The 24,911-nt window shown below is 32.4% G+C and overlaps 1 protein-coding gene across 3 annotated transcripts in view; it reads left to right on the forward strand.

Moving 5' to 3' along the window:
* Positions 1 to 22,905, forward strand: part of LOC105145689 (hypothetical protein) — a 35,409-nt gene extending 12,504 nt beyond the window's left edge. Inside the window, exons 2-5 of one of the 3 annotated variants that reach the window (XM_011055447.2) lie at positions 6,383 to 6,487; positions 7,836 to 7,949; positions 9,746 to 9,933; positions 18,041 to 22,905. In XM_011055447.2, coding sequence (XP_011053749.1) covers positions 7,898 to 7,949; positions 9,746 to 9,933; positions 18,041 to 18,973 — 1,173 coding nt within the window. In that variant the 5' untranslated portion in view covers positions 6,383 to 6,487; positions 7,836 to 7,897 and the 3' untranslated portion in view covers positions 18,974 to 22,905. Of the gene's footprint in view, positions 1 to 6,382; positions 6,488 to 7,835; positions 7,950 to 9,736; positions 9,934 to 18,040 lie in introns of all 3 variants that reach the window. The other 2 variants (XM_011055446.2, XM_087414198.1) reach the window with 2 other exon arrangements.
* The last annotated feature ends 2,006 nt before the right edge of the window (positions 22,906 to 24,911 follow it).

Below are 24,911 nucleotides of genomic sequence, written 5' to 3' on the forward strand. Positions count from 1 at the left end.
AAAACGCGAATAAAGCTTGAATAAGTGTATTTTCAGTATTTAAATTGTAGAATGCAAAATTCATTGTTTTTTTGGACATTAGCACGTTTCGCCTTAGGCAAAAAATGGAGGTTTTAATGTAACACACAATTTAATGTAATCCAATAATACACAATATACATGTTACATTATTACATAAAAATATTGCATGATAGATTTATAATTATAGATACACTTGCAAAATCTCGGGAAAAAATCCTTTATAAACAAATTATATTTATGAATAAATATAATAAGTACTGCTGAAAAATGACGCTTGTTTACATAAGATGTTTGAAAAAGAAAGTGCAATTTCCTTTATATAGTTTTTAAAGCTTCTCTTTTGTTCCTTAAACATTATTTTTTTCATAAATGATACACATGTGTGTGTTTCGAAAATTTGTATATTCTACATATTTTCTCTCTCTCTCTCTCTCTCTCTCTCTCTATATATATATATATATATATATATATATATATATATATATATATATATTAGGTGTTGGAATTAATTCGTAGCGTTTTTAATGAAAGAATGTTATTTATTTCACATGAGCATTAAAAAATACATTAATGAAAGTACTTCCCATCACTTGTAAAACGCTACGAATTAATTCCAACACCTAATATATATACACATATATACATATATATATATATATACACACATATATACATACATTCTTACATTTTTTATATATTCTGAAGATTCTTTTACTTTTTGTACCACTATTGCCAGAAGGAAAAATTTACAAAAGATTTAATTTGATATGCTTGTTATTCAACAAATTATATTATAAAAAGAAACAAATGATCTCAATGTAAAACATATTAAGCAATGCGTTTCGTTGTACTCGAAATAACAACTTTATATCATATTACATCACTGTTGAGAAACTCGGAATAATTCCATTTTGTTCAGTATTCGTGAAACTGCAGTTTTAGTTTTACATGCATCTATATGATTCTCTTTCAATGTTATTTAACTCTGAAATAACTGTTATTATATGTTTAATGTGTTTAATAATTTACATTATAAACAAGAAACTAGATAATAATTATCTCTTATTCTCGTTTAACATTTGTAATAAGTAAAATTAGAAGAGAAGTTATTAAAGATATTAAATACGCACAGACTCTGAGATCAATTTGAATAAAATTAAATTGTATTTTATCTTTAAGTTTATTAAAAGAATTATAGATATTTAATTTTTAAGTATTATTATATAATTATTGTATAATCAATTTCCTTTTCCTGTATTGAATAATTTATGATGATGAATCAATTTGTTTGAAAACTGCATTATTATTTCCGTACATTTTAAAGTTATAAGAGTTGCTGAACAGTTGTATATTCCCTGTGGGTCAGAACAATGTACTTTACCGCAAAACGCCATTCATCGTGTCTGTGACCGAAGCATGCTATGTGCATGGCAAACTTTGTGCTAAACCCTAGAACTGCACCGCGCCATCGCACCCTTCAATATTTGTTTCTGTCTCCTTGCCGACTTATCGCACCGGTTTCGCTCAATTTATTTTCAGAAATTCCCACATTAAAGCATTGCATTTTACTGACAAATATTATTGTATTTCATTATCAACTGCTAAATGTGAAGTTAATCGACACAGCTTTTCATAAATGCAATTTAATTAATATGCTTTGGCTGAAATCATGAAATTGCGAAATTACTAAAATACATGAGAAAGGTATTAAATATTATTTTTAATTTAGTTTCAGTTTACTTATAATACAAAAATAAAAATATTTAAAATCTTTTTTTAAATATGAAGTCTGAAAGAATATATTTTGAGAGATGTTTAAAACTTTTTATTCTAAAAAGCGATACCTATTACTATTTTTTTAATGGAGTCCACTGTATTCTTAGTGCACTCTCGAAGAAAAGAGAATTAACAAGAACTTTATATTAAAACATCATAAAGTCCTTTTCAAGCTCCATTATTTAACAGAACTATATGTTTTCTTCTTGAAATGAAGCATCTGTTTCTTGTGAAAAGAATATTCCTGCCGATTAAGGGATAGGATCAGCTTAATGCTGGTTTTATACTTTATTGCATGTAATGCTTTATTGCGCGTGTTCTATTGTAGCTAAGACTGACTTACAGTCAGTGCGTAGAATCTCTTCAGTTTTAGTGATCGTTGTCGCGCTCTTCAACCTTTTTAATGGTACTGAAAAAGATGTCTGAGAAATGAAAGTTGCAATTTCTCAAGATTGCCGTGACGAAGTGTTGAAAAACTGTTATGAATGTAGAGAAATAACGCTCATTTAGAAAAGAAGAGAGCTTTAGTGTATGTAGGTCAACCATTCTCTGAGATTATTATAAAAATTCTATACAAGTAATATTTAAATTAACTAATATATTTTAATGTTTTTATTACATAAACATAATTAACTAATGTATTTTAATGTTTTTATTACGTAAACATATATTATATATTTTATATTTTATATTTTATATTTTACTATATACGTTTATTTATATTTGAATATGATGAAATATATATTTTAATATATTAAAACACAAAAGTATAAAAATATTATGTAAATACTGTCGTTATTTTTGTATAAAACTATTGTATACTTGTAGTATATTATACATATATTATATACGATTTTTATTTTGAAATGTAACGCAAATAAATAGGAACGCATAAATCTTATAAAATATTTGTTTTTTTATGACAAATTTTATAGATTAGAAATTATAAGAAGTTTTAAAAGTATTTTAGCGAGTATTTCAGTTTCTGTTATAATTCCTTAACAAAATTCTAAATTCCCAGAGAACATTCGCATTTTCTCATTTAATTTCAATAAAATAATAATTATTTTTTATTTATAAATTTTCGTTTTGTTGTTCATAAAATAGAATAAAAACTTGAGAAGCTTTATCTGATGCTGCAAGATTTCAACATTCTTGCATTTCATGTTCTGCGATCCTAGGGTTTCCTGAAGCATTCCAATATGCAGTGCTTTTAGTGATAAAAAAAAGTCACCACAATAAATAAGGATTCCCAGAAATAATTATTTATATGTACCTACATATATTGTTATGTATATGTACATATTTTTTAAAAAAGTTTTGAGTAATAATGCTATTAAAACAGGTGGAAGTTGATTAACGCGAAGTGCATTAAATTAATTTTGTAATAATAAAAATTTATGTAAGCTATTAGAGGCAGGTCATCTACTTAATAACAGTCATATTACTTTGCTTTTGGACTAGATTTCTTGGACTACTCTCTTTTGGACTAGAAAACAAAAACTAAAAACAAAATTTTGGAAAGATAAATACAAACTAGAAACTATCTTTTATCAATGATATAGAAGAATATTCTTATAATACAGTTTAGAATTTTGTAATAATTAATTTTTTTTGTAAAGAGAGAGTAATTAAAAATGAGCTTAAAATTGGCTATAAAATGAAATAGATAAATAGTAAGCCATAAGGAAATCCTAAAGCCGTCTGACTAAATCATAATTTTTATATAATAATTACTTTTTTCTCTTTTAAAGTCTATGAGATGGAGTTTATATGCTGAGAACGACAAAAAATTTCGAAATTGAAATTTTAAGAAAAACTTTTTGTTGTTCTCTCGGAATAAACCCCACCTCACAGACATGTATTAATGCATATATTTTAATCCTGGAAAAGAATTTTTGAATTTGTAAATAGGATCCCCTTAATGCCGCTTATTCTTATTCTTTTTCGTTTACAGGAATTATTTGTATAAAATGTCTATACGTTAATGTATATAAAAATTTCTAGAATTCTTTTACTCTTTAATATAAAATATTTTTGTTACTTGTACATATGCATACTTTATGCTATTCCGCATAACGCAAATATGTAATGTGAAAGTTTTTTTAGAGACTTTTCCCGTAAATACAGAAACGCCTTCAAATTTGATAAGAATGTTTATTTAACACAATAACACGATACTGTTATTACTATATATTATTAAGTTAATTTATAGTCTGTCTTACAGATCATAGGTGTCGTTTTACGTTGCACCCTAATTTTATATTCAAAACTATAAAAAAAAAATAAGAAAGAGAAAAATATAAAGTTTTAGCTGATTTTGAATAGAAACAAGTACATAAATATATAAATCTTTTTCTTCTCTAATTATTTAAATAAATCCTATTTTTATCAATATTAATAAAATGATAATATGTTAATAAAATGATAATAAATAATAGTAATCTAAAATGTAATGTTTAATTTACGAGAAGTAAATAAGAGACTTATTAGGAGAGCTCGATGTCAGTATCGTTAACTTTCCTTTATATAATCATTTTTATGCAGACAATTGCAGCGTTCATTTTATGACATATACGTATTATTATAGTCAATGTGTGTTGAAAATAATAAAGGCAGCTTTGTTCCGACACAAAGTGAATTACCTTTGTGTATACATTCCTCCTTGGGAGCCGGTATTGCTTTATTATACCTATGTTATATAACCGACTCACGTCATGTCAGCCGACTTTACATAATGAAATCAAGGTGATTTCAGCACATAATAAATTTATCTAATAACGCTGGTTATTTTCAATCAATAAGTAATATTCAAGTAGGCGAACAAAAATTACATCATAATTGTGGTCTAAAAATAATGTTATGGAAATAAAATTGCGTAAGTTATACACTTGCACTGCAGCGAATTTTATGCGTAGCGCGTAGTATAAAGATATAATTAAATTTATTAAACATATGCGCATTGATTTCTCAAGTTTTTTTTATTGCTCATGTATTTTATCACTTCAAGGTCATCGATTTTTTGCGAAGAAAACAAAAAAGGCTACTTTATAGCTCCATTAAATCTCGCGCTTCGTTTAAGCGTTGCGATTATCTTTTCCTTCGCCGTTATCGCCATCGTTTGCGGGAGAATAAAACACAAGAAAATGATAAAAAAAAAGCGAGAGAGAGAGAGAGAGAGAGAGAGAGAGAGAGAAGAAAATTCTTGATGTGTAATTACTCGCGTGCTCTTTACGCGCATCCCCGCATTCGACACAACTTTCTCACCCCTTATTCGCTGTCCACCAGGCTTTTAACGGTAAACGATTCTCTGCTCTGAAATATGAGACTCAGGGAAGCTTTTTTTTCCTGGCAAGTAGCTGCCGTTACGGGATGTCCGTTTAGAATTGTGTCACGAAGTCGGAGTAAACTCTTTAACTTTATCGAGGAACTTATTTCAGCGATCATTATTTGTGAACGGCAACTGTAACATTTTAATCCCCTTCATACGGCCGATCGTAAGCCCTTACAGCAATTTCCTTAATAGACATATCATAGTACGCGAGTTATATTAGTCGCGTACATTATTTACGGAGCTGCAATAGCGGTCGATAAACTTTTTTATTATTAAAGGCATAAGCTTGAAAAATATTCGCGAAACTTAAGCGTGGCCATATAATTTCAGAGTCGAGAAAGACGACGAGCGTATGCGATCAATGATCTTTTAATCGCGCGTTAGTCGAGGCGTAACAACAGTTTGCTACGCGATTTATGATAGGAGAATGATAAACAAGCGCGGGCGAAATTTAAACGGATTTTGAAGTTGCTTTATCGGGAAAGATTTAATACCGTACTAAACCAAAATGTCGAAACTGTACGCGCAATAGGCGAAAGTGCAAACGAATGTCGCCGTTGCTCTATCACGACAGAACCCTTTCCGCTCGCGATGAAAACGCGAACCAGAGATACGTAACCAATATATCAAACGTAGTCGAGCACGGTCTCTAAATAATGCATGAGGGCGAGCAATGCGCGAACGGAGAGGCACATTTTCAGCACCACTGGCGTTCTCTTTTTTTTTTTTTGCATTTTACGAGATGCACGCTGTCCTATTTCTCATTTTTGCCTCTCAAACGCAATGCGACATTTTTCATATAAATTCATTCAAATAGCAGACATATAAATCTGAAAAATTCTTTTTTACATGCTTTCAATATTTTAGAGATAAATGTTTTTCGAAAACAATTAAAGTAATAAAGAAATTAAGCTCTAAAATTAAATATCTTTCAGTTCTGAAGTTAAACCCTTTTTAGACTTATGATTCGGGTCAGATTTCAAGATAGAATTAGACTTATAACTTTAAATGTACTTTAATGTATAATGTATAATAATATTTATATGCGTGCGTATTTCTGATTCTCAAACACTTTTTGTATACGTGACACATAAAATTATAAAAAGATATTTATCCTGAATTCTGATAAATAATTGATTGTTAATAGAAATAAATTTTAAGAATAAACTAAGAAATAGTTAAGAAGTAGATTTATTTCAGTTATTTCAATTATAACATATTTTTCTTAAATAAATCTATTTTAAATTATAGGCCGTCACAGGAAAGAATATCTCATTGTGGAGGGAAACGATCGACCCAAAAGACATCGGCATGTTACGATCTCGCCAAGCAAACACAGCGATACCGATGGAAGCGGTATATAATATGTTCACGTATATTATAATATATTATATATAGAGTAAGAAAGGAGGTTACGGAATACCATTTTGTTTTATTGAAATAACTCAGTAGATATTCGTGTGACATAACTACTTTTAATACAAGTTGATCATAGAGGGATACCAATCACATTATGAATAGAGATTTTTTGAATATGCAGAACGAACGTAATTTACAAATAACTCAAGACGGACAATAGTTGTAGTTATGGAATGAAAGAAGAATATGGAATATTTATCACTAACTATTGTCATATCTTTATACGGAAATATGAATACGTAATTTATTATCAAATGTTCAATTATAGGTATCATTTACGAATGTATTACATCTGTTTTTACAAATATGTTAGTATTTATACTTTAAATGAACTGTATGGAAGTTGTGTTTATAATATTCTATTTTTATTAATATTTTTTATTGTTTATTTATCTTATTTGTTACTAATTTTATTATAAACTAGAATTTAAAAAGCAATGACAAAAGTTTTAATAAGTTATTCAAAATAATTTATGTTATAAGTTACATTCAGGGATTAATTATGAAAATTTAGAAGAATTAAATATTTTATTTATTTACAAAATAATTATTCTCTGCATCGCAATGTAACTTCGTATAAATCATCTAGAATACTTAAAATATATAGAAAAATTGAGATTTTTATCCTTATTGTATAATATATTTTTATATATTTTTATTAGACACAAATTTGCACAAATAAAAAAAACATTATTTTTTATTGAAGTATAGCTTTAATCCACATGGTAAACTGTTGCTAAATTTTTCGTATTATTTTTAAACGCGACCTAGAATAATCTATAATTCTTTCATAACTTTTCTAATATTTTGAAAATATGTATAATATATCCTCTATATTTGAGGCTTCCAAACTAGATTACCAAATTAATACCAACATACTTCTGAAAACTATGTCAATGTAAAGAGTAGACACTTGCAAATTGTTTACCTGCAAAACTAAAATGCAGCCTTTATGCCAACACAATAAACACTTACGACCAGCTACGTTGTAAGTAACATTTAAGCATACTGTGAAAAAGTTTGATAGTTGCTCCCAAATTATAGTTGCATTGCAAACTATACAAGATAGTATTCCATAATTCTCTGTGTAATCATAACTACCTCTTTTTCTTCTACACGAAAGGAAAGGTAGTATCTAGATCCATTATTGCAAAAACTCCCTAATAACAGATGATAAAACCTAATTAAAAAGTTTTAATTACTGTTGTAATTAATATTGAATTATTATTGTAATTGAATTATGACAGTCGGATGATTAATGACAAGTTAAAATATTTGTTTACAGGTGACGTGACAAAGATTGAAGTGGAGCTCAAGGAAGCACCAGATGCTGTCATTGTCGGTTCTATGTCATCGGAATTGGAAGCCACCACCGAGCTCAATTCGACCTTTCCTAATGGTAAGTCTAATAATTTCATATAATCCTGGGGGAGTAATCTTGTATATAACTTTCATATATTTCTGATGTTTCATGATATTTTTCTGACTAGTCTTGTTAAGCAAGATATAAAGATTCTTTTTAATCTCATCTTTCTTATTCTTCTTTCTTAATAAAAATTTATGATTTCCGAAGTCTTTTTAATTTTTCTTCTTTCATCTTCTTATCGGAAAAATAAGTTTATTTGGATTTTTGAAGAAACATTTACGAAAAGTAACATATGATCACTATCTTGAAATTTAAAGTTTTGGCACGGATTTTAATCTGATCGGTATCGCTATACCTCGAACAACAGAAGAGAAACATAACCGGAATTAAAAGTTTGATGAGATCTCTGAAACATTCATCACAAATAATGTTTCAATTTGCAAGGGTTCCGAGAGCTCGATTCTTCTTACATTATTTGTTTGTGTAAATTTTTGACGTGACCTCTCTTTATTTTTGTCGTAACAAATGACGAAAAGAAATGATTCGTGGAGTAATTGAGTTTTCAATGTTTACCTATCTTTCGAGTTTTTGTTCTGCACGTCGATTCAATTTTATTTTCATCAATCAACGAAGCATTATTCAGAAAGGATCATTTCACATCTCACGATATTTCTCACGAAATCTATCTACGTTCACGACGAAGTGACGGTTTCACGGTAAACAGATGTACCACTTACGTACCATAGATCGGCGGAAATTACATTAATGAGTAAATAATCGATTATTGCATAATGTGCAGAACGTGTAATAAATCTTTCCGATACATATTGAATCTTCGCTAATCTAATTCTAGTTTAGGCACGTTTTACGACTACTATTTATTTTAGTTTTACGTGAAACTGTAAATGTTTATACTTGACGACACTCCAGAGATTTCATGGAAAGTTGTTGGTGACAGATGATCGATCATGTAATTTTTCTTGAGGAATGAAAACATGAAAAAAAATTTCACATAAATTTGGCGTACTTGTGATTAAATTTGCAGTAGACCACCTGCGATATAATTTAACATGCTACGAAGAAAAAGGAATGAAAAATTTTGTAACGTGTTGTGTTTTCGCAGATGTTAATTTAAATTAAATTTCAATTCTTTAATAAGTATGTAAGTTTGAAAATGTATGAAAAGTTTTGTTGCTCGGGGGACACAAAGAGAGGAGATTTAAAGCAGATATAAATTATGTATAGAATGTCATCTCGAACTATGTATACTCTACATACATCATGGATGCCAGGAATGAGTATGCATTGTACAATATAATGGAATCTGTCTGCTCCTTTTTCTCCGTTTGATTTTCTACATGATAGCCTGTGAAGTAAAGTTCTCTCCTCGGTCCCGTTTCGACCACATAGGACGGTGGATATCAATTTATCAGTTCGATCGTTTGCCATACGAGCGTAGTATGAAACATCGTTAGACGGCATTATACGACCGCCAACAAAGGTTTACATATGACTGAACATTGAATTGTATCCCTGAGCGATATTTCCTGAGTTTATTTTCTCTCTCGCAGTCAGCCAGACACGTTCGCGTATAAGTTGGCTCGTAGATCAAAGGATGCACACGAGAAATTAGGTCACATTATCGTGGTCGTTGGATTAACTTTAATCTTAATACTAATCTATATTAATAGGAGTATAATGCACACGCTGTGCACTCATTAAACACTGATCTTTCACATAAACTTATAACTTCATTTGTTGTTTATAATTGTATAGTTTTTGTACACTTTATCGTAAGAAACGAGAGAGGATTTAATCAGGAATTGCAGAACCTGGCGCGGTAGTGGTACGAGCCGAGGAGGTCCTGATTGTCGTTCTTGTCCTGGTTCTATGGGTGGCTGCCATCGCTCTGTTTTTCAATCGATGGGGCAAGATCCGCATGCTCGAGCCGTACCAGCCGAAATTTCAGCAACAACATAGACAAAGCTGCACCATGATCGACTCAAGCCCACTCCAGGTAAGTGCGTTTCGTGTCGCGCTCTTCTCCCCGCATTTACTCCCTTATTCCGTATGGATAGCATACTGAATGTTTATGCAGTTGTTGGAACGCACCGAATTGCATCGTCGGATTACCATAATGGACACAATCCGTGTAAATGTGTATGTAGCGCAAGCAGCTCTCGGTGTGTCAGATCGTATTCTATATGACGCTGCGAGCGATTATGTATCAGTATATATATATATCCAGAGATGTTAACGATAACTAGCGACTAATGGAATCAAATAAGAGTAAATTAATGGTTTTCATTTAGGAAATAATTTAATTATTTTATTTAATTCCTAATTTAAGACATTGATTGTATTATTGGATAAAATTTAAAAGGTACTAATTAACGGAATTGAGTTTACTTTAGCTAAAAATGTTATGATTATTACGGTTGATTTAATATTTTACTTTAAATATTATGATTTCAATATAATTCTGTGCAACGTATCGACCGTATTTAATTTAATTAAATAATTTGCGAAGTTTCCCTTCGTGGCGCGTAAATTAGGTAAATGCATTATGTAGAATACAAATACCGCAGTTAGTGGGATGAAAATTAAATTTCCCGATATATTATATACATGTAGTATAGAGATTCTGATTATTTTCCATTTAATTACCAAAATAACGACGAGCATTATGGAACTATAACACATAGCTGCAGGGCAAACTCGGTATGTTAAATCACCGTTAAAGAAGATTGGCAAACTCGTGAGACCAGAGTAATAACCACCGTAAACCTACCCAGGATATATACCTCGGTTAAACACCATGTATCTTAAATGTTCTAAAACGTAATGTTATATATTATTATTAAAGAGAGAGAGAGAGAGAGAGAGAGAGAGAGAGAGAGAGAGAGAGAGAGACAGAGAGAGAGAAAAGATAAATGTGTGTGTACCAAGTTTTGAATAACGTTTAGTTTAGAATTACCGTAAAGCTTATTATTTATTTTTCAATAAAGTTTAATAATCTAATAAATACACGCGTATGCAATGTCTCGTATGTTATGATATAAGCAAGTAATAACTTGGACGTTATTAGTACGAACTTACGCAGGAAATAACGTATTTCCCATACGATACGCGAGTCACGTAAATGTAAACCTTGTTTCTATATTTGAATTCTACATGTACGATTATATATTCACTCGTATCTCTAATCGGACCCTTATGGTAATTCAACTTCAGTTTCGGATCGTGCCATTCTTAGAAATCGAGTCAGGAGTGTCATAGAACAATGTTCGCTGAACAAAATAAATTCGTTGCGCAAAAACGACATTAATTATAAAACAAATATTAATTATAAAAATGAATTTAAAGAAATTGGAATTAATTTTAAAATCTTACTGTTTAATCCTTAATGATGTCTTTTCGGGAAAGGATGTTAAATTAATAAATTTTTGGGTAAAGACGTCAATCGTCGACTGTGAATCGAGACAATACATACTTATAGGTATTCAGTAAGTTAAACCGTCGATATCTCTATTCATTTTATATTCCAATTGCGCGTTTTGGAAGTTCCTAAATCTTGTAGTAGCCATTAAACTGCCAAACGCATTTATGTCAGCTTATTTATCATTCATAGATGAATGCAAAATAAACGAGAGGATTTACTGTTGCGTATTTGTTATAAATTGACTCACAAATGGTTTCCCGTCGGAACGGCCGCTTCTCATCGCAGTCAGATAACATATATTTTGTAATCGACTTCATTCCAGATAACCATATTTTAAGAAGATAACCATTTTTTGTTATAAAAAGTACGTGTAAACAATGTACGAAGCAATTTATCAGAATGTTCTGAGATCGCTTTGCAGACTAAAGCTGATGGCAGAGAATGAGATGTCATAAGACGTAGATGTAGGGTAAGGCAGAAAAAAGCTTATAATCTAGAGACTAACAGTCTTTCACGACTTAAGTTATAAATTTTTCTCTGCCTTACTCTGCGTCTACGTTTAATACAAACTTAAACGCGTACATTCTCTGCCATCAGTTTAATTAGTCTAATTGGCCTAATTAATTACAACCTAATGGATATCCGTTTGGCAGTCAGTATATAAATTTCAGATCAGACTGTTTTAATTACGCTTTGATTTCTGGATCAAGTTTCAAAGTAAAAATAAAAAAACAAGACGCGTTTTTTAATCAAATATATTTGCTTACTCCATCATGAAAACATAAATAAAATCCAAATTGGAACAAGAGAATTTGCCATGCGAATAATCTTTCATTTATATTGGAATTATATAAGCTATTTTTTAACTCCATAGAGAGAGATTTTAGATAACAAATATAAATGTATCATATTTGCGTAACAAATTTTTTTACGATATTATTGCATTGACATGCGTGTTTTGTTATTCATGCGGTTTAGAAAACAAATTTTTCGAGCGAATAATGCATTGCGTCTGTAATCGACTTTTATAGGCGTGTAGGATGCGCCAAATATTTCACGATGTCAGTTCCACGTATTGCTATTGAATTTACCGATATAAAGGAAAATCACGACACGAATGGGATACATACTCCAAAATAGGTGCTCAACAACAAAATTCACAAACCCGATTATCTCGTCGCGCTGTATATCGATCGAGGTTTTTACGAACTCGCTATGTAACTATTCGTTCATTTTGTGTCGAAAATTTTGCTTCCCAATATTGACATTGTATTTTTTATCGCGTCAATTAATCGCGCGAGCATCATACAAGCGGCAAAATGATCCCAGATTTGTTTGAATTTCATATAAAAGGTATATTAAATGTTATAGAAGTAGATTTTGTTTCTAGTGTTTTTACAATATATATGTATATGAATAGAACAATGTGTGTGAACGAAACGTTACACGAACGTATATTTCTCGTCCGTGAGCTTCTAGCAATTACTTTTAGATAGGAATCACCGTTCGCCAATATGTATTTCTGCGTCCATGGTAATTCAATCACGGAAACGTTCGATTGCATTGGCGTTTACTATGTCAGAAACATACAATCGACCTCGATTCGGACTATCGAATCGGTCAATCGCGTATCTTAAAATTGCTCACTACGGTCTGCAGATGGTATCCGAGGGAAGTTGGCTCGAAACTATTTTTAATTTGGACACGCACGGCTGTACCAAAATATTGATGCCCTAACGACATAAACCATGACTAAACGAAAAATCTATATAGAGCTACATACTTTAGGATAATAATGGGCTTAACAAGCTTATAATGATGATAAATTAACTTTGATGTGATGCGAGAAAAATTGGAAACAGTTGTTCATCGGTGACGCACATCGATCGACTGACGAAGGTTCTGTATTTAATGAAACTAAATGAAAATTTTCCTCAAGATACTTCACGTAATTTTATTTAAACCGACTCTTAAATTATCCTGGTTCGCAAACTACTATCATTCTGAATGTCCTTCGTAAGTGAAACTTCGTTCCGATGTAGTTACAAGAGGTACTCAAATTATCGAATGTCGGATCGTTGCGTTGATCATGGGACGAGTTCACTGAAGTCCAGTTTACTAGAGGATTCGGATATACCTGATTGAAATGAGTCCCGCGAGGATTTTCAATAGTCGATTCAACATCTTAAAAAGAAGATCAATCGTCTATTTGCAATATATAGGATGCGAATAGATTTACTATTATTCTCTAAATTGTTTTAGTGAGTACATGATGAGCTTTCAGGGGATTACAAGATGCGGTTAGTAACTCTAGAGTTTCTAGAGGGAAGTTTGTGTCGCGTACACAGTCTGGCATATTAACACCATTGCTGACTACCTATCATGCATATTCCAACTCTGTGCAAACGAATATCTTTTTACTGATTAAGTAGATTTCTGAATATATCCATAAATCTACAGATTTTGAATCTACGTATTCGGACGTTTATCCATAAATTCATATATCCATAAATCTTCCAATTGGTAATTTACGTTTTCATCTAACTGGAATCAAAATTACTTTCTATTTGTACAATAAATTAATATATTATTAATTGACATATATCTTAAAGTTTTTTTATCTTAATATTAAATCCATCGTAACAACATTTTGTTACGTCGAGATCAATTTATACGAGGTATTACGATTATGCTAATGCTGGCGAATAACGGCATTATATTACATGCAATATTCAAGACAGCATCTGTGTAATGAAGCGATATGCACATGTCTGCGCATGGAACCTACAATTTGTCATTCTAAGTATACGAGTGCGTGCTGTGCGCAGTTACATCGTTCCATTAAAACCTTAAAGCAATGTCGTACATATTACACGCGTTTTCATTTGGGAGATATTATCCCGTCATATTTCTGATGTGTATACGCGTTCCCAGATCAGTAATCCTCTGAAGCCGCGTTAACTAATATCTCGTTCAATTTTCATGATTGATGAGGAAGCTACGAGGAATAAACTGTTGAAGGGAGCTTACAGCGACTTTCAATCGTATGAATAAATTAATTTTACCGAAATATATTTTCCCATCAAATAACTGATACGATATTTGCTAAAGAGGATAATGAAGTACATTGTATACATAATATATAATCAGACACGTATAAAATGACAATTTCTTCGTATTTTGTCTGGTCGTGCTGCGATAAATGCTATACAATAATTCCATAATTTCCTAATTATCATCAGTGGTATTCTGTTTGTCTATGCATCATTTCTATAAATAGCAAAATGATCGAAAATCACGCATAAATGATGATGAACGGCTTGTCGAGATCAAATAAATTGTCGAAGATATTTAGCGAATTTCAATGTGGTCGAGCCATTTCATTGTGTATTGAACATCCCATACACGCTCAAACGTTGAACATTCTCCGATAATCAGGATCGTGGGAATTTATTCCAAGTATCACCAGTAATCGTATAATTCAGGATCTGAGTAATTAGTAATTAGTTTCGCAAATTCTCTCTCGTTTCGTTACAAACGTGAACAGTTTTCATCATAAAAGAAAAATTGTAGTCTTTTCGTCGTTTAAAAAATATAAGGTATAAGATGAAAAATCTCGTCTTGCTACTTCCCTCGTTTACCTGTGCTGTGATGTTTTATTGGTACATTTGATTCTGTTTATCTAATATGCGCGTTGAATCACTCGTGATAGAGGAACCGTAAATTGAGCAAAGCATCGCATGGAATACGCGTCTCCATCCTCTTTTGCATAATATATATAATGCAGCGTCATCCCTTTCAGCGAACTCGCGACACCCGTAATCTCGGAAGATGCAGCACTGCGTCTTATAAAATCCATCGCGACAGCAAGTAGCAACCTACGCTGAGCGTCTAGCTAGAATAACGTTTTCACAACTTGCAATGAAAATCGCAAGCAGCGCTGGTGTGTGTATATCGCACAAAGTTTTCATTGCTTTTCAACTACATAGTTTAGCGGTGGCACCGGTATCATAAACCCAGACTCTTAAAATGTCCTATTTACGTCCCACGAGAAAATTTTGTAACGTAATCTTTCCCCCTGGTTATAATAGAATTCAACAGAATGGCGTTGTAACCCGATTTTGGCCTACGAAGAAACTTCGATCGCGTTGGGAAACTTCATTTACGAAGGAACAATATTACTTCCGCTAACCGCGAGGCTTTTATAAAACAAATTCCTCTCGTTATCACAACAATACTGTCACGACCATTAAACCGCTATCGCGTCTACTAGAAAATCATGTCAACGTGTCTGACGTACACATATGTCTCTGTATATCAAGTCACGTCCGCCCAACACAACCCATCTCCACCGACAGTTAGCCAGTCACGTATCTTGTTACATATCTCTGATCCAAATGTTTCTGTTGGAGCACTCACATAATTAACCCATTATTTATTTTGACTGCGACTATGTATAGGGTGTCCCGTTTTGCCAAGCGTTTTTGTGTAAACAGAGCGGACTAAATTGAGTTGAAAAGTCTTCTACCATTTTGCAATTTTCGCAATAGTTAACAAGATATTAATTACTAAAAATTATCGAATATTGGTCTTCAATTATTTTTTACTCAAATATTATCAACATTACAGAAAAATTGCAAAAGACCAAAAATCGTTTATAAAATTTTTTCAGAATTTTTTATTAACTTTTTAGTACTGCATTTTCTTATTTTTATCAACATGAGAAAATACGGTATTAAAAATTTTGAAAAACTTCTCTTTATAAGAAGAAAATAAATAATTTTTGTCTTTCGCTATTTTTCTGGAAAGTTGATAGTATTTGAATAAAAAATTATTGAAAATCAATATTTAATGATTTTTATAGTAATTAATCTCATTAATTATTACGAAAATTGAAAAATGTACTTTTCGAGTGGACTAACTCAGTTTAGTCCACTCTGTTTACACAAAAGCGCTTGTCAAAAACTTACGGGACAAGAAATGATTTTGTTAAAGTATCTAAAAATTTAACTGGATCTATAAATAAAATAATTATGTTGGATTAAAAATAATTATGTAGCACACTCAAGCATAATCGACAATTCAGCATAAAGCTTTGACATTCTTAGAACAACCAACTTGAGCGTTCTACATAATTATTTTAATAATCTAAAATTATTTCAGATCTGTATTCAATTAAATTTTTAAATATTTTAGCATAACCATCCTATTCGTGTATATACAGATATATATTATGAGATTATAAGTTCGTTCAGTTTTTTGAACAAAATGTAAAATGTTAGTTAAAAATATTTTTAGTCAATTAAATGTATACTATTTTGTTCGTTTCACATGAAAGGGATGATTTTGCTGTAGTATCTACAAAAGCTAGATACAAATCTGAAAATAATAGTGTAGAACGCTTAAACTGGTTGATAGAATGTCAAAACTTTTTGCAAAATTACTCATTATGCTTGACATTCTCCTGTAATTATTTTGATGGTTCAACAAAATTATTTTCAGATTTGTATCTAACCTTTTAGTTCTCAAACTTCAGCAAAATTATTTCTTAATATAGAAACAGAAAATTAGATTTCTCGATTGATAGCAAATCTAATTCTGTGCCTCATATTGCCTCGTTACGTATTCGACAGGATAATGGAAGAGATCTTTATGCAATATTCGATCTATAGCTAAACAGCTGTTCGACACCATCATTTAGGGCATTTTAGGGTAAAAGCACATCACGGATATAAGTCTCTCATCAGTACCAGCTGTTAATATCCAGCAAAGTCATTCTTTCAACAAACTTCATTGTTCTTCCTTTATAGGATCAATATTAATGATGAGCATTTTTGAAATCAATTTCTCTTGAAATGAAATTTGACAAATCACTTCTGGCACATGTATTCAATTCTTTTCCGTACACGGCATATATCTTGTTTTTAAGTTCGTTTCATTTTTATATCTTTACGGAAATAAAAATGCATGACCGAATAACATTTTATTTCCTTCCATTTTCAAATTGTTGCCAATATTGTCAACTGTTGCTGACTGTTGTGCAAATTGAAATCACCTTTCAGAATATATATATTTCATATGTCTGAGAGCAATCAGTGTTTATCAATAAAAATTTTACTGGACCGTATAATTGAAAATTCAACAATAAGAAATAAGAACTATAAGTAATGATCGTAACGGTCAAAACTACATCTTTAATGCTTAAATAATTCAATCTGAATTATTATATATGTATACTATATATGTACTTGCATATATATCATATTTATAGTCATTTCGAATTGGTTTTCCGGACTTAAACGCAATTAAACTGCTGTAGTAATATCGCGAATTAAATTGACAAGCAATTTTAATAATTTGATGCTTAATCAGGTACATTATGCTGCATTATTCGTTGTTTCAACCATTCAAGTTGTCATCAATGCTCAACGACTTTGATGGCATTACATACACTCGACATATATTACAGCTGCGTATACATATTTTTAGCCGTATCGCATAAAATCGATACAAAGATGTCAACTTTACGTCGCGTTGCACATTTGTCGTGAACTATTGTTTTAAAAATAACTTACTGTGGATATAACGTCGTGACGATACTGTTGTAAACTATGTTTCAAGATCTCACACGGCGATAAATAGACCGTGTCAGGATTCGTTGGGATTTTCCTCTTGTTCGCAGCACCGGAGTTCGAAGTTTAACATCTACTGCATGGAGCATCCGGTGCACCAGGTGAGCTGCGTCTCGGCCGCCGGGCCGGCTGCCAGGTTGCGCCAGAACAGCGTGTTCGTGGGTTCGAGCATGTCGTTGCTGCCGGGCAGTCAGGAAACGCCTAGGCGAGCCAAGAGTGCGTTCGATCTGCAGTCGTTGGTGCACGCGGAGGGTACGGGGATGCAAAACGACGAAGAGGAAAGCGACGGTGATACGCTGAGGACCCTTAGGTCTATCGGCGAGACATCGCGACTGTTGCAGCGCGAGCGTCGATCCAGCGCTTACCAGTTCGACCGCATGGACGTCCTGGCAAGGCCGACGTTGCAGCACGAGCGTGGTATGAGTGTCTGTCACTTCGACAGAACAGACGTCCTGGCCAGACCGCTGCAGAGAGATCGTGGTATGAGCATCTGTCACTTCGACCGGATGGACGTCCTGGCCAGGCCAGTATTGCAGCGCGAGCGCGGCATGAGTATCTGCCACTTCGACCGGACGGATGTTCTGGCGAAATCGCTGCAGCGTGATCGTGTCAACAGCATCTGTCACTTTGACAGAATGGACGTGCTGGCGAGGCCCACGTTTCCGCCCGGCAAGTCTTTGTTGCGGGAGAGACGCGTCAGCGTGTGCAACTTCCTGGAGAGGGACGAGGAATCGAGCAGTAGGAATATTTTGCAAAAGGACAGACGGTTGAGCTTCAGTAACGTCGACAGAATCGAGACTCTTGGGAAATCATCATCACGTAGAGACCTGCGCAGCAGCAGTAACAACGTGACGGACGGCAAACAGGACAGCCTGGCGAAATCAAGTACGATCAGAGAGAGGAACAACTCCGTGCACTTTGATCGTCCATCCTGCAGCAAGACGTCCGACGTCGTGCTCGGATACAAAGCGACGTGCGTTTAATCGCGACTTCTTCCAGGGCCTGGAGAAGAAGACGTTGATTCCGTGACGATGGTCCAATCACGGAATCTACCTTGGACGAAATACGGCTGTGAAATCCTTTCGTAATCGCTTTCGACTCCACTTTTATCACTTATATTTCGTGTATTCTTTTATGGATTCTTCTGAGAGATACCACAGCCCTGAGCACCGATGGCCCTTATTGAACCATCAAAATGCGATAAATAATCTCTATTTAAACGCCGGCTATGAAATATTGGCTTTCCCTCATTTTCTCCTATGCGCGATAAGCGCAATCGACTTCGCTCGCTCGTTTTGTAGATGAAAAACGATCTAGTCTCGGTCAGAGAAATATTTCGCATCCATTTTCTGCGTTTGCGAAATGACTTCACAAGTGCACGTCGGGTCTTTAGGTGTTCTCCGGAAATTAAAGGCGCGTCGTGTGGACACGCAACAGAAGGACGGATGTTGAAGAGCGTTTTTCATCGCGTCTCTTTTCTTTCTTTCTTTTCCTGTTTGTTTTTTTCGCCGCCTTTTTGCCACGGGCTAAATGTAATAATGAGACTATTTACCGAGCGTCGATTGCATGAATGATACATGATGGGCATTTCAACGAATTCGCTCGGGGAACACCGTTGAATTTTCATTCGTTACTCGACGATTCGTTAATGACATATTCGGGAGTTTCACTAGCCGAACAATGGAACTGCAGAACACGAGCATAGCTGCACGAGTTACCGCGATTGCGCGTTGGTAGATCGTTTCATTGTAATGATTTATTCGGACATGGTTCAGAATTTTTAATTAACATGCTTAATGGCGTGATCTGACGAGCGAGCGAAGTATAATCAGTTGGAAAAAAAAAATCGATCGATCAACTTTATTCACTTCTATCCAATTTTGCACTCCAGCTTCCTTCTCTGTCTCTGTCTTTCTATCTCTTACTCTCGTAGCCATAATTATAGACGTGGAGACTTTTCCTTCTTCTTCCTCTTTTTTCTCGAAATCTAATCTGCCGTAGGGAGCTGACTGTAGAAATTACTTCGTTCTTCGAAGAGACGAAGTCTCGTGTAGCATCTATTCTACTTGTAGACGTACGTACGGGCTCTCGCAAATTGTCTGCACACACAAGGCAGTAAATCGGTTAGACGCATCGGGCGCGCATAATTTTTTGATCTGTAGAACTTGCCAATGCCATTAACACACGCTCTCAGGGATTATTATTTAAAATCTTCACTCGCGCGTAAAAAATAGGATGTGTTTACTGAAAAAAAATGTCTGGTTGAAAATGGACAAATCAGAATTTTCTGGTCTAGTCGAGATAAATGGAATTTTGATTGATACAATATTTCTGGGAAAATTTATTAGAATTCTTACTTTAATCAGAATAATTATTGTATCAGAATTCTGATTATCTCAACCAGAATCCTAATAGATTTTGACTAAAAAATTCTGAATCGTCCATTTTTCAGAATTACTATTTAATTCAATCAGATCATTTTTCTCAGTGTTCGCTTTGGGTGCTTTTATAAGTTTCATTTTATCATTTTAACGCATGTAATGAGTGATAAAGATAGAATGAAGCTTATCTCACGTGAGCATCTAAAGCAAACGCATTCATAATCTGTCGCTAATATAGAGAATCATCGAATACGCATTCATTTCTTGCGATTTAATTAAACAACGTTATAGAGCCTATTAATTTAGCTAATGTCGAACGGATTGATGTTGAATGTATTGGTCGGCTTGTTAATCGAGCTTTGTGGCCGTCGATGTATGAAATGCGATACGTAATCCGCGCATTATATACGACCGTACGTTTACATTTAACGATCACAACGGTCATTAAAATTTCATTGTTACGTAATGGGTTTGATTCTGAATCTCGTTTTGATATGTCATAATTTTTCGCGGTTAATGCTGTCGTAAAGTACAAAGCATACTATTCTAAAGCCACAGATAAAAACTATAATAATATTTGCCGTCATATCCACGAATATTCGAATATCGATGAAACGAAATAATTACCTATTTTGAATAACTGATAGATTTACATGATACATACATACATACATATACATACATGTGCGGGAACTAATGTCAGATATTTTCGGAGAGCCTACATATTTTTATCTGTTGGAATAAGGCAAGCAGTTATCAATGAGATTACTCTTAGTATCTAGTTTCTTCAACATTGGAGGATGTATGATACGCGATTACTTCGGTGCTAGAAAGCTCTTAGTAAGATTCATACTTGTACACGTGTTTGTAGTGCACGGAATTAAAGAGATGAGCTCATTGAGCTGTCGGTACATTATCTCTCCTTTCAATTGAAAAGTTCACTCTAAAAGATAATTAAAAGCAAATTAAAAAGAGAGAGATATTACTAGAAAACTCATGCGAGCATCTCTAAATTTGTTAAAGGCCCTTGTCTGCTATTTGACGCTTTAATTAAAAGTGCAACGAAGTCACCATGTAAAAAGAGAAAAATCAACACTGTTTAATCCCACACAGCGGAAAGCGGCCTTCAATAAAACGAGATATTGCTGTAACATTTTTTCGCGCATATTTATATAAAAGTGGGAAGTGCAAAACTCTTGACGAGATTATCATTTTATTTTTTTTCTGACGTAATTGTATCACTGTATAAAATTAAAGGGCTCGGCTCAAAATAATATATTAATCTACATGGAAAACATACCTCATCTACAGTAGTCAATACATTATTGTTCCAAATCATTATTATTCTATAAACAGTTGATTATGGCTATTAAATAATACGATTGTCTTTCATGTAAAATAAAATACTATTTTTCTTGCGATTAAAAAATCTGTGACCTCTATTATCAAACTTTATGGAAGTATTAATCACAGTTATAACTCCCTCGTGTCAGATCGAAATTCATTAACAAAGGGACCTTCTCTAATTAGCCAATAATAAAAATATCGTAGAGTAATTATATGTACATAACGTGTAGACACTTCAGACCAAATGTAAGCTTTAAATTTTAAGACTATTATAGTAAAGACTATTTATATGATAGAGATTATAACGCATTAATTTCCTGATTCAGACACGTCTTAAACGTTCGTACCTTCAACGATTCAGATTGTTTCAATCAAAAAGATTCAAGAATTCAACATGTATTTATTGTGGATGTCCAAATATTAAGACACATACGCGTATCTCTTTTTTACAAGAACGAAGCATTGTAAAAATAATGTGTTGCATTTATTTTGTTAAATATTTGTTTGACAGATGATTCTATATATTATATTTATTTTTAATACAGAAATTGCCAAATAATTTTAAGTATTGCTGACGGTTATATTTATTTCAAAAATTCTTTGCGATTTTTCTATAAATTCCTACGAAAACATCAGACATTTCTATAACATATTTTTTCTTATGTGTGTATATATATATCCTCACGAAAAGTTCGAAGAATTGAAAAGAAATAAAATATATTAAAAAACAACGTATGAATAAGAATGATATAATGTTAGACTTGTGTGAGATATATGAAAAGAATAAATGATTGAAATCATCATAAATGATTTGCGAAATGGACAAATAATTCGACAAAAAAGCGTTTATTGAATGAATTAATATTTATACTTTATTATATGTATTTATTATATGTATTTTTAAATTATTTAATTATGTATACTTTAAAGAGCTTGTCATTTATATAATTATGAATGTATAAAACTTCGAATAATTAACACGTTAATCGACTTTGATTTCACAATTTGCCATTTACAATTTACCATTTACCCATATGTGTTGGTTCGAATAATTTTTCTAGTCGTATGATTTGCCAATTATGTATATGTAGGAGATAATTTTGTGAATATGTTAGCGAATGATTTTTTGTGAATATGTATGTTAGCGGATAACTTTTGTACAATAAATATTGTTTGAAATATTGTAATATACTTGTTTTTAATTTAGTAAAGAGTATTTATTTTTAAATGTAATAAAATCTCACAAAAGTTTCTCGTGTGACGAGATTTAAACGTGAGTTGCACCAGTAAATTAATTCCACATGTTATCCTATCTCCATTGTTATTTTCAAGGGAAGCGAAGCGACACATCAGAAAAATGTGTCTGTGCTTTCGCGATGTCGAGAGAAGATTGCCCAGAGGCTATCGCCTCGTTGTACGTACAATAAAGTGCAATAGTAAAAGCAAGCGAAATGCACAGGGTTTCGCAAAATCAGTGGCTCTCTCGCTAACCGGAAATTTTCGTAAAAGCTTCTATTTCAGAATATCCTGTACCGTATTGCACTCTTTATCGTACGATGATTATCGTACGAAATGAGACTCGTTATCTTTAAACCTCTCCATTTTTAAAGAGGCACGGATCAAGTAAGAATCTCCTATTGCGCTAAGATTCTTTCCATCCTTTCTTAAAATCTAAGATTCTAGAACTTAGGAATATTATTGCTTCCACTACATTTAACAGTTCTACTCTCATCTAATAGATTTTATGATTTTCTATAATTTCTTTAGAATCTTGATAATTTATATTTCAAACTATTCTTTTCTTGTTATTTGTCTCGTTCCAATTCACATAATGCGACTCGATTGTTAACTGCTCCTTCATATAACACTTATCATGAAATTTTGACATTAATCGGACGTTAACTTATGGATTATCTTTATAATCACGTTAAACTGTTTGAGCGCGAAGGAAACAAGCAGCTCAAACTGTTTAATACGACCTATCAATATTATCGACTAAATGTCAATATCTCTAAACTACATGTTATATAACCATTTTTTCATACTTTCAATCCGTCATTATTTATTTCTAGTTTCTGAGAAACGTTCTTTCGTCATTATATATCTTGTGCGTGACTAAAGATTCAGCGCATTTTTTTCTACCTGCGAAACCTTTGTTACTTTCATGCGATTCAGTGATTATGTTTTTTATATATCAACATATATAAGAAAAAATATGATTCTTCGCAAATATTGTTATAAAATTATGAATTACACCGAATATTCGTTTATGCAACATTTAATTATATTTTGGTAATTCTTGTTCTGTTTATTTTTTGTCGTCATAATTACATTTCATCATGAAGTTAATATTTTTTTCTGTTTTTATTATTAGGCGTTGGAATTAATTCGTAGCGTTTTACAAGTGATGGGAAGTACTTCGTTAATGTATTTTTTAATGCTCATGTGAAATAAATAACATTCTTTCATTAAAAAACGTTACGAATTAATTCCAACACCTAATACTATGAAATTTCATCTAAAGTTTTCTCATTAAAATGATAAGCATACAGCTTGATTACTACGTATCTAGAACCAGAATTTCTGAAGATTTTATTTATTTATTTTATTGTTAATAAATTTTATAAATATTTTACATTTCACATTTGACAAGATGACACAGGATGTAATAATAATTCTACATTGTTACTACTAGCTAACATTTTCGTAGAAATTCCTCTCCTTATTGAGCGAGCGCTTAAGAATTCGTAATCTAACTCTTACGAAATACCTGATGAAAATCTTTACATAGAAAGCGCAGTAGCTTATATTCTTTATCCTGTTTTATATTCTAAAATTAATTAAATTTTTATGCAAATTACTTTTATTTTTCTCAGAAACATCATTAATAAAAAATGTAAAAAAGGCAACATTTTATCTCATTACTTTGCAGAATCACTTTACAGAAAAATAATGTTTCGTGCATTATTAAGTTTTTGACACTGTGGAGCTATTTTAGATTTTTAGCAGATGGGTCTCAACCGTGAAACTTTTACGTGCTTCGTATCGCACGTGATTTAAGGAATTGCATCGAAAGATTGCAAGATCGCATGGACTTAATATCCTGAGCCCATTGGCACGTTCTATCTAAGACTGTTGATTTTTCTCACCATATTTGAACGAACCAGAAACTAGGGCAACTATTTCGCAGTCG

Source organism: Acromyrmex echinatior, chromosome 15, assembly GCF_024713525.1.
Source record: "Acromyrmex echinatior isolate Ae372 chromosome 15, ASM2471352v2, whole genome shotgun sequence".
Taxonomy (NCBI): Eukaryota; Metazoa; Arthropoda; class Insecta; order Hymenoptera; family Formicidae; genus Acromyrmex; species Acromyrmex echinatior.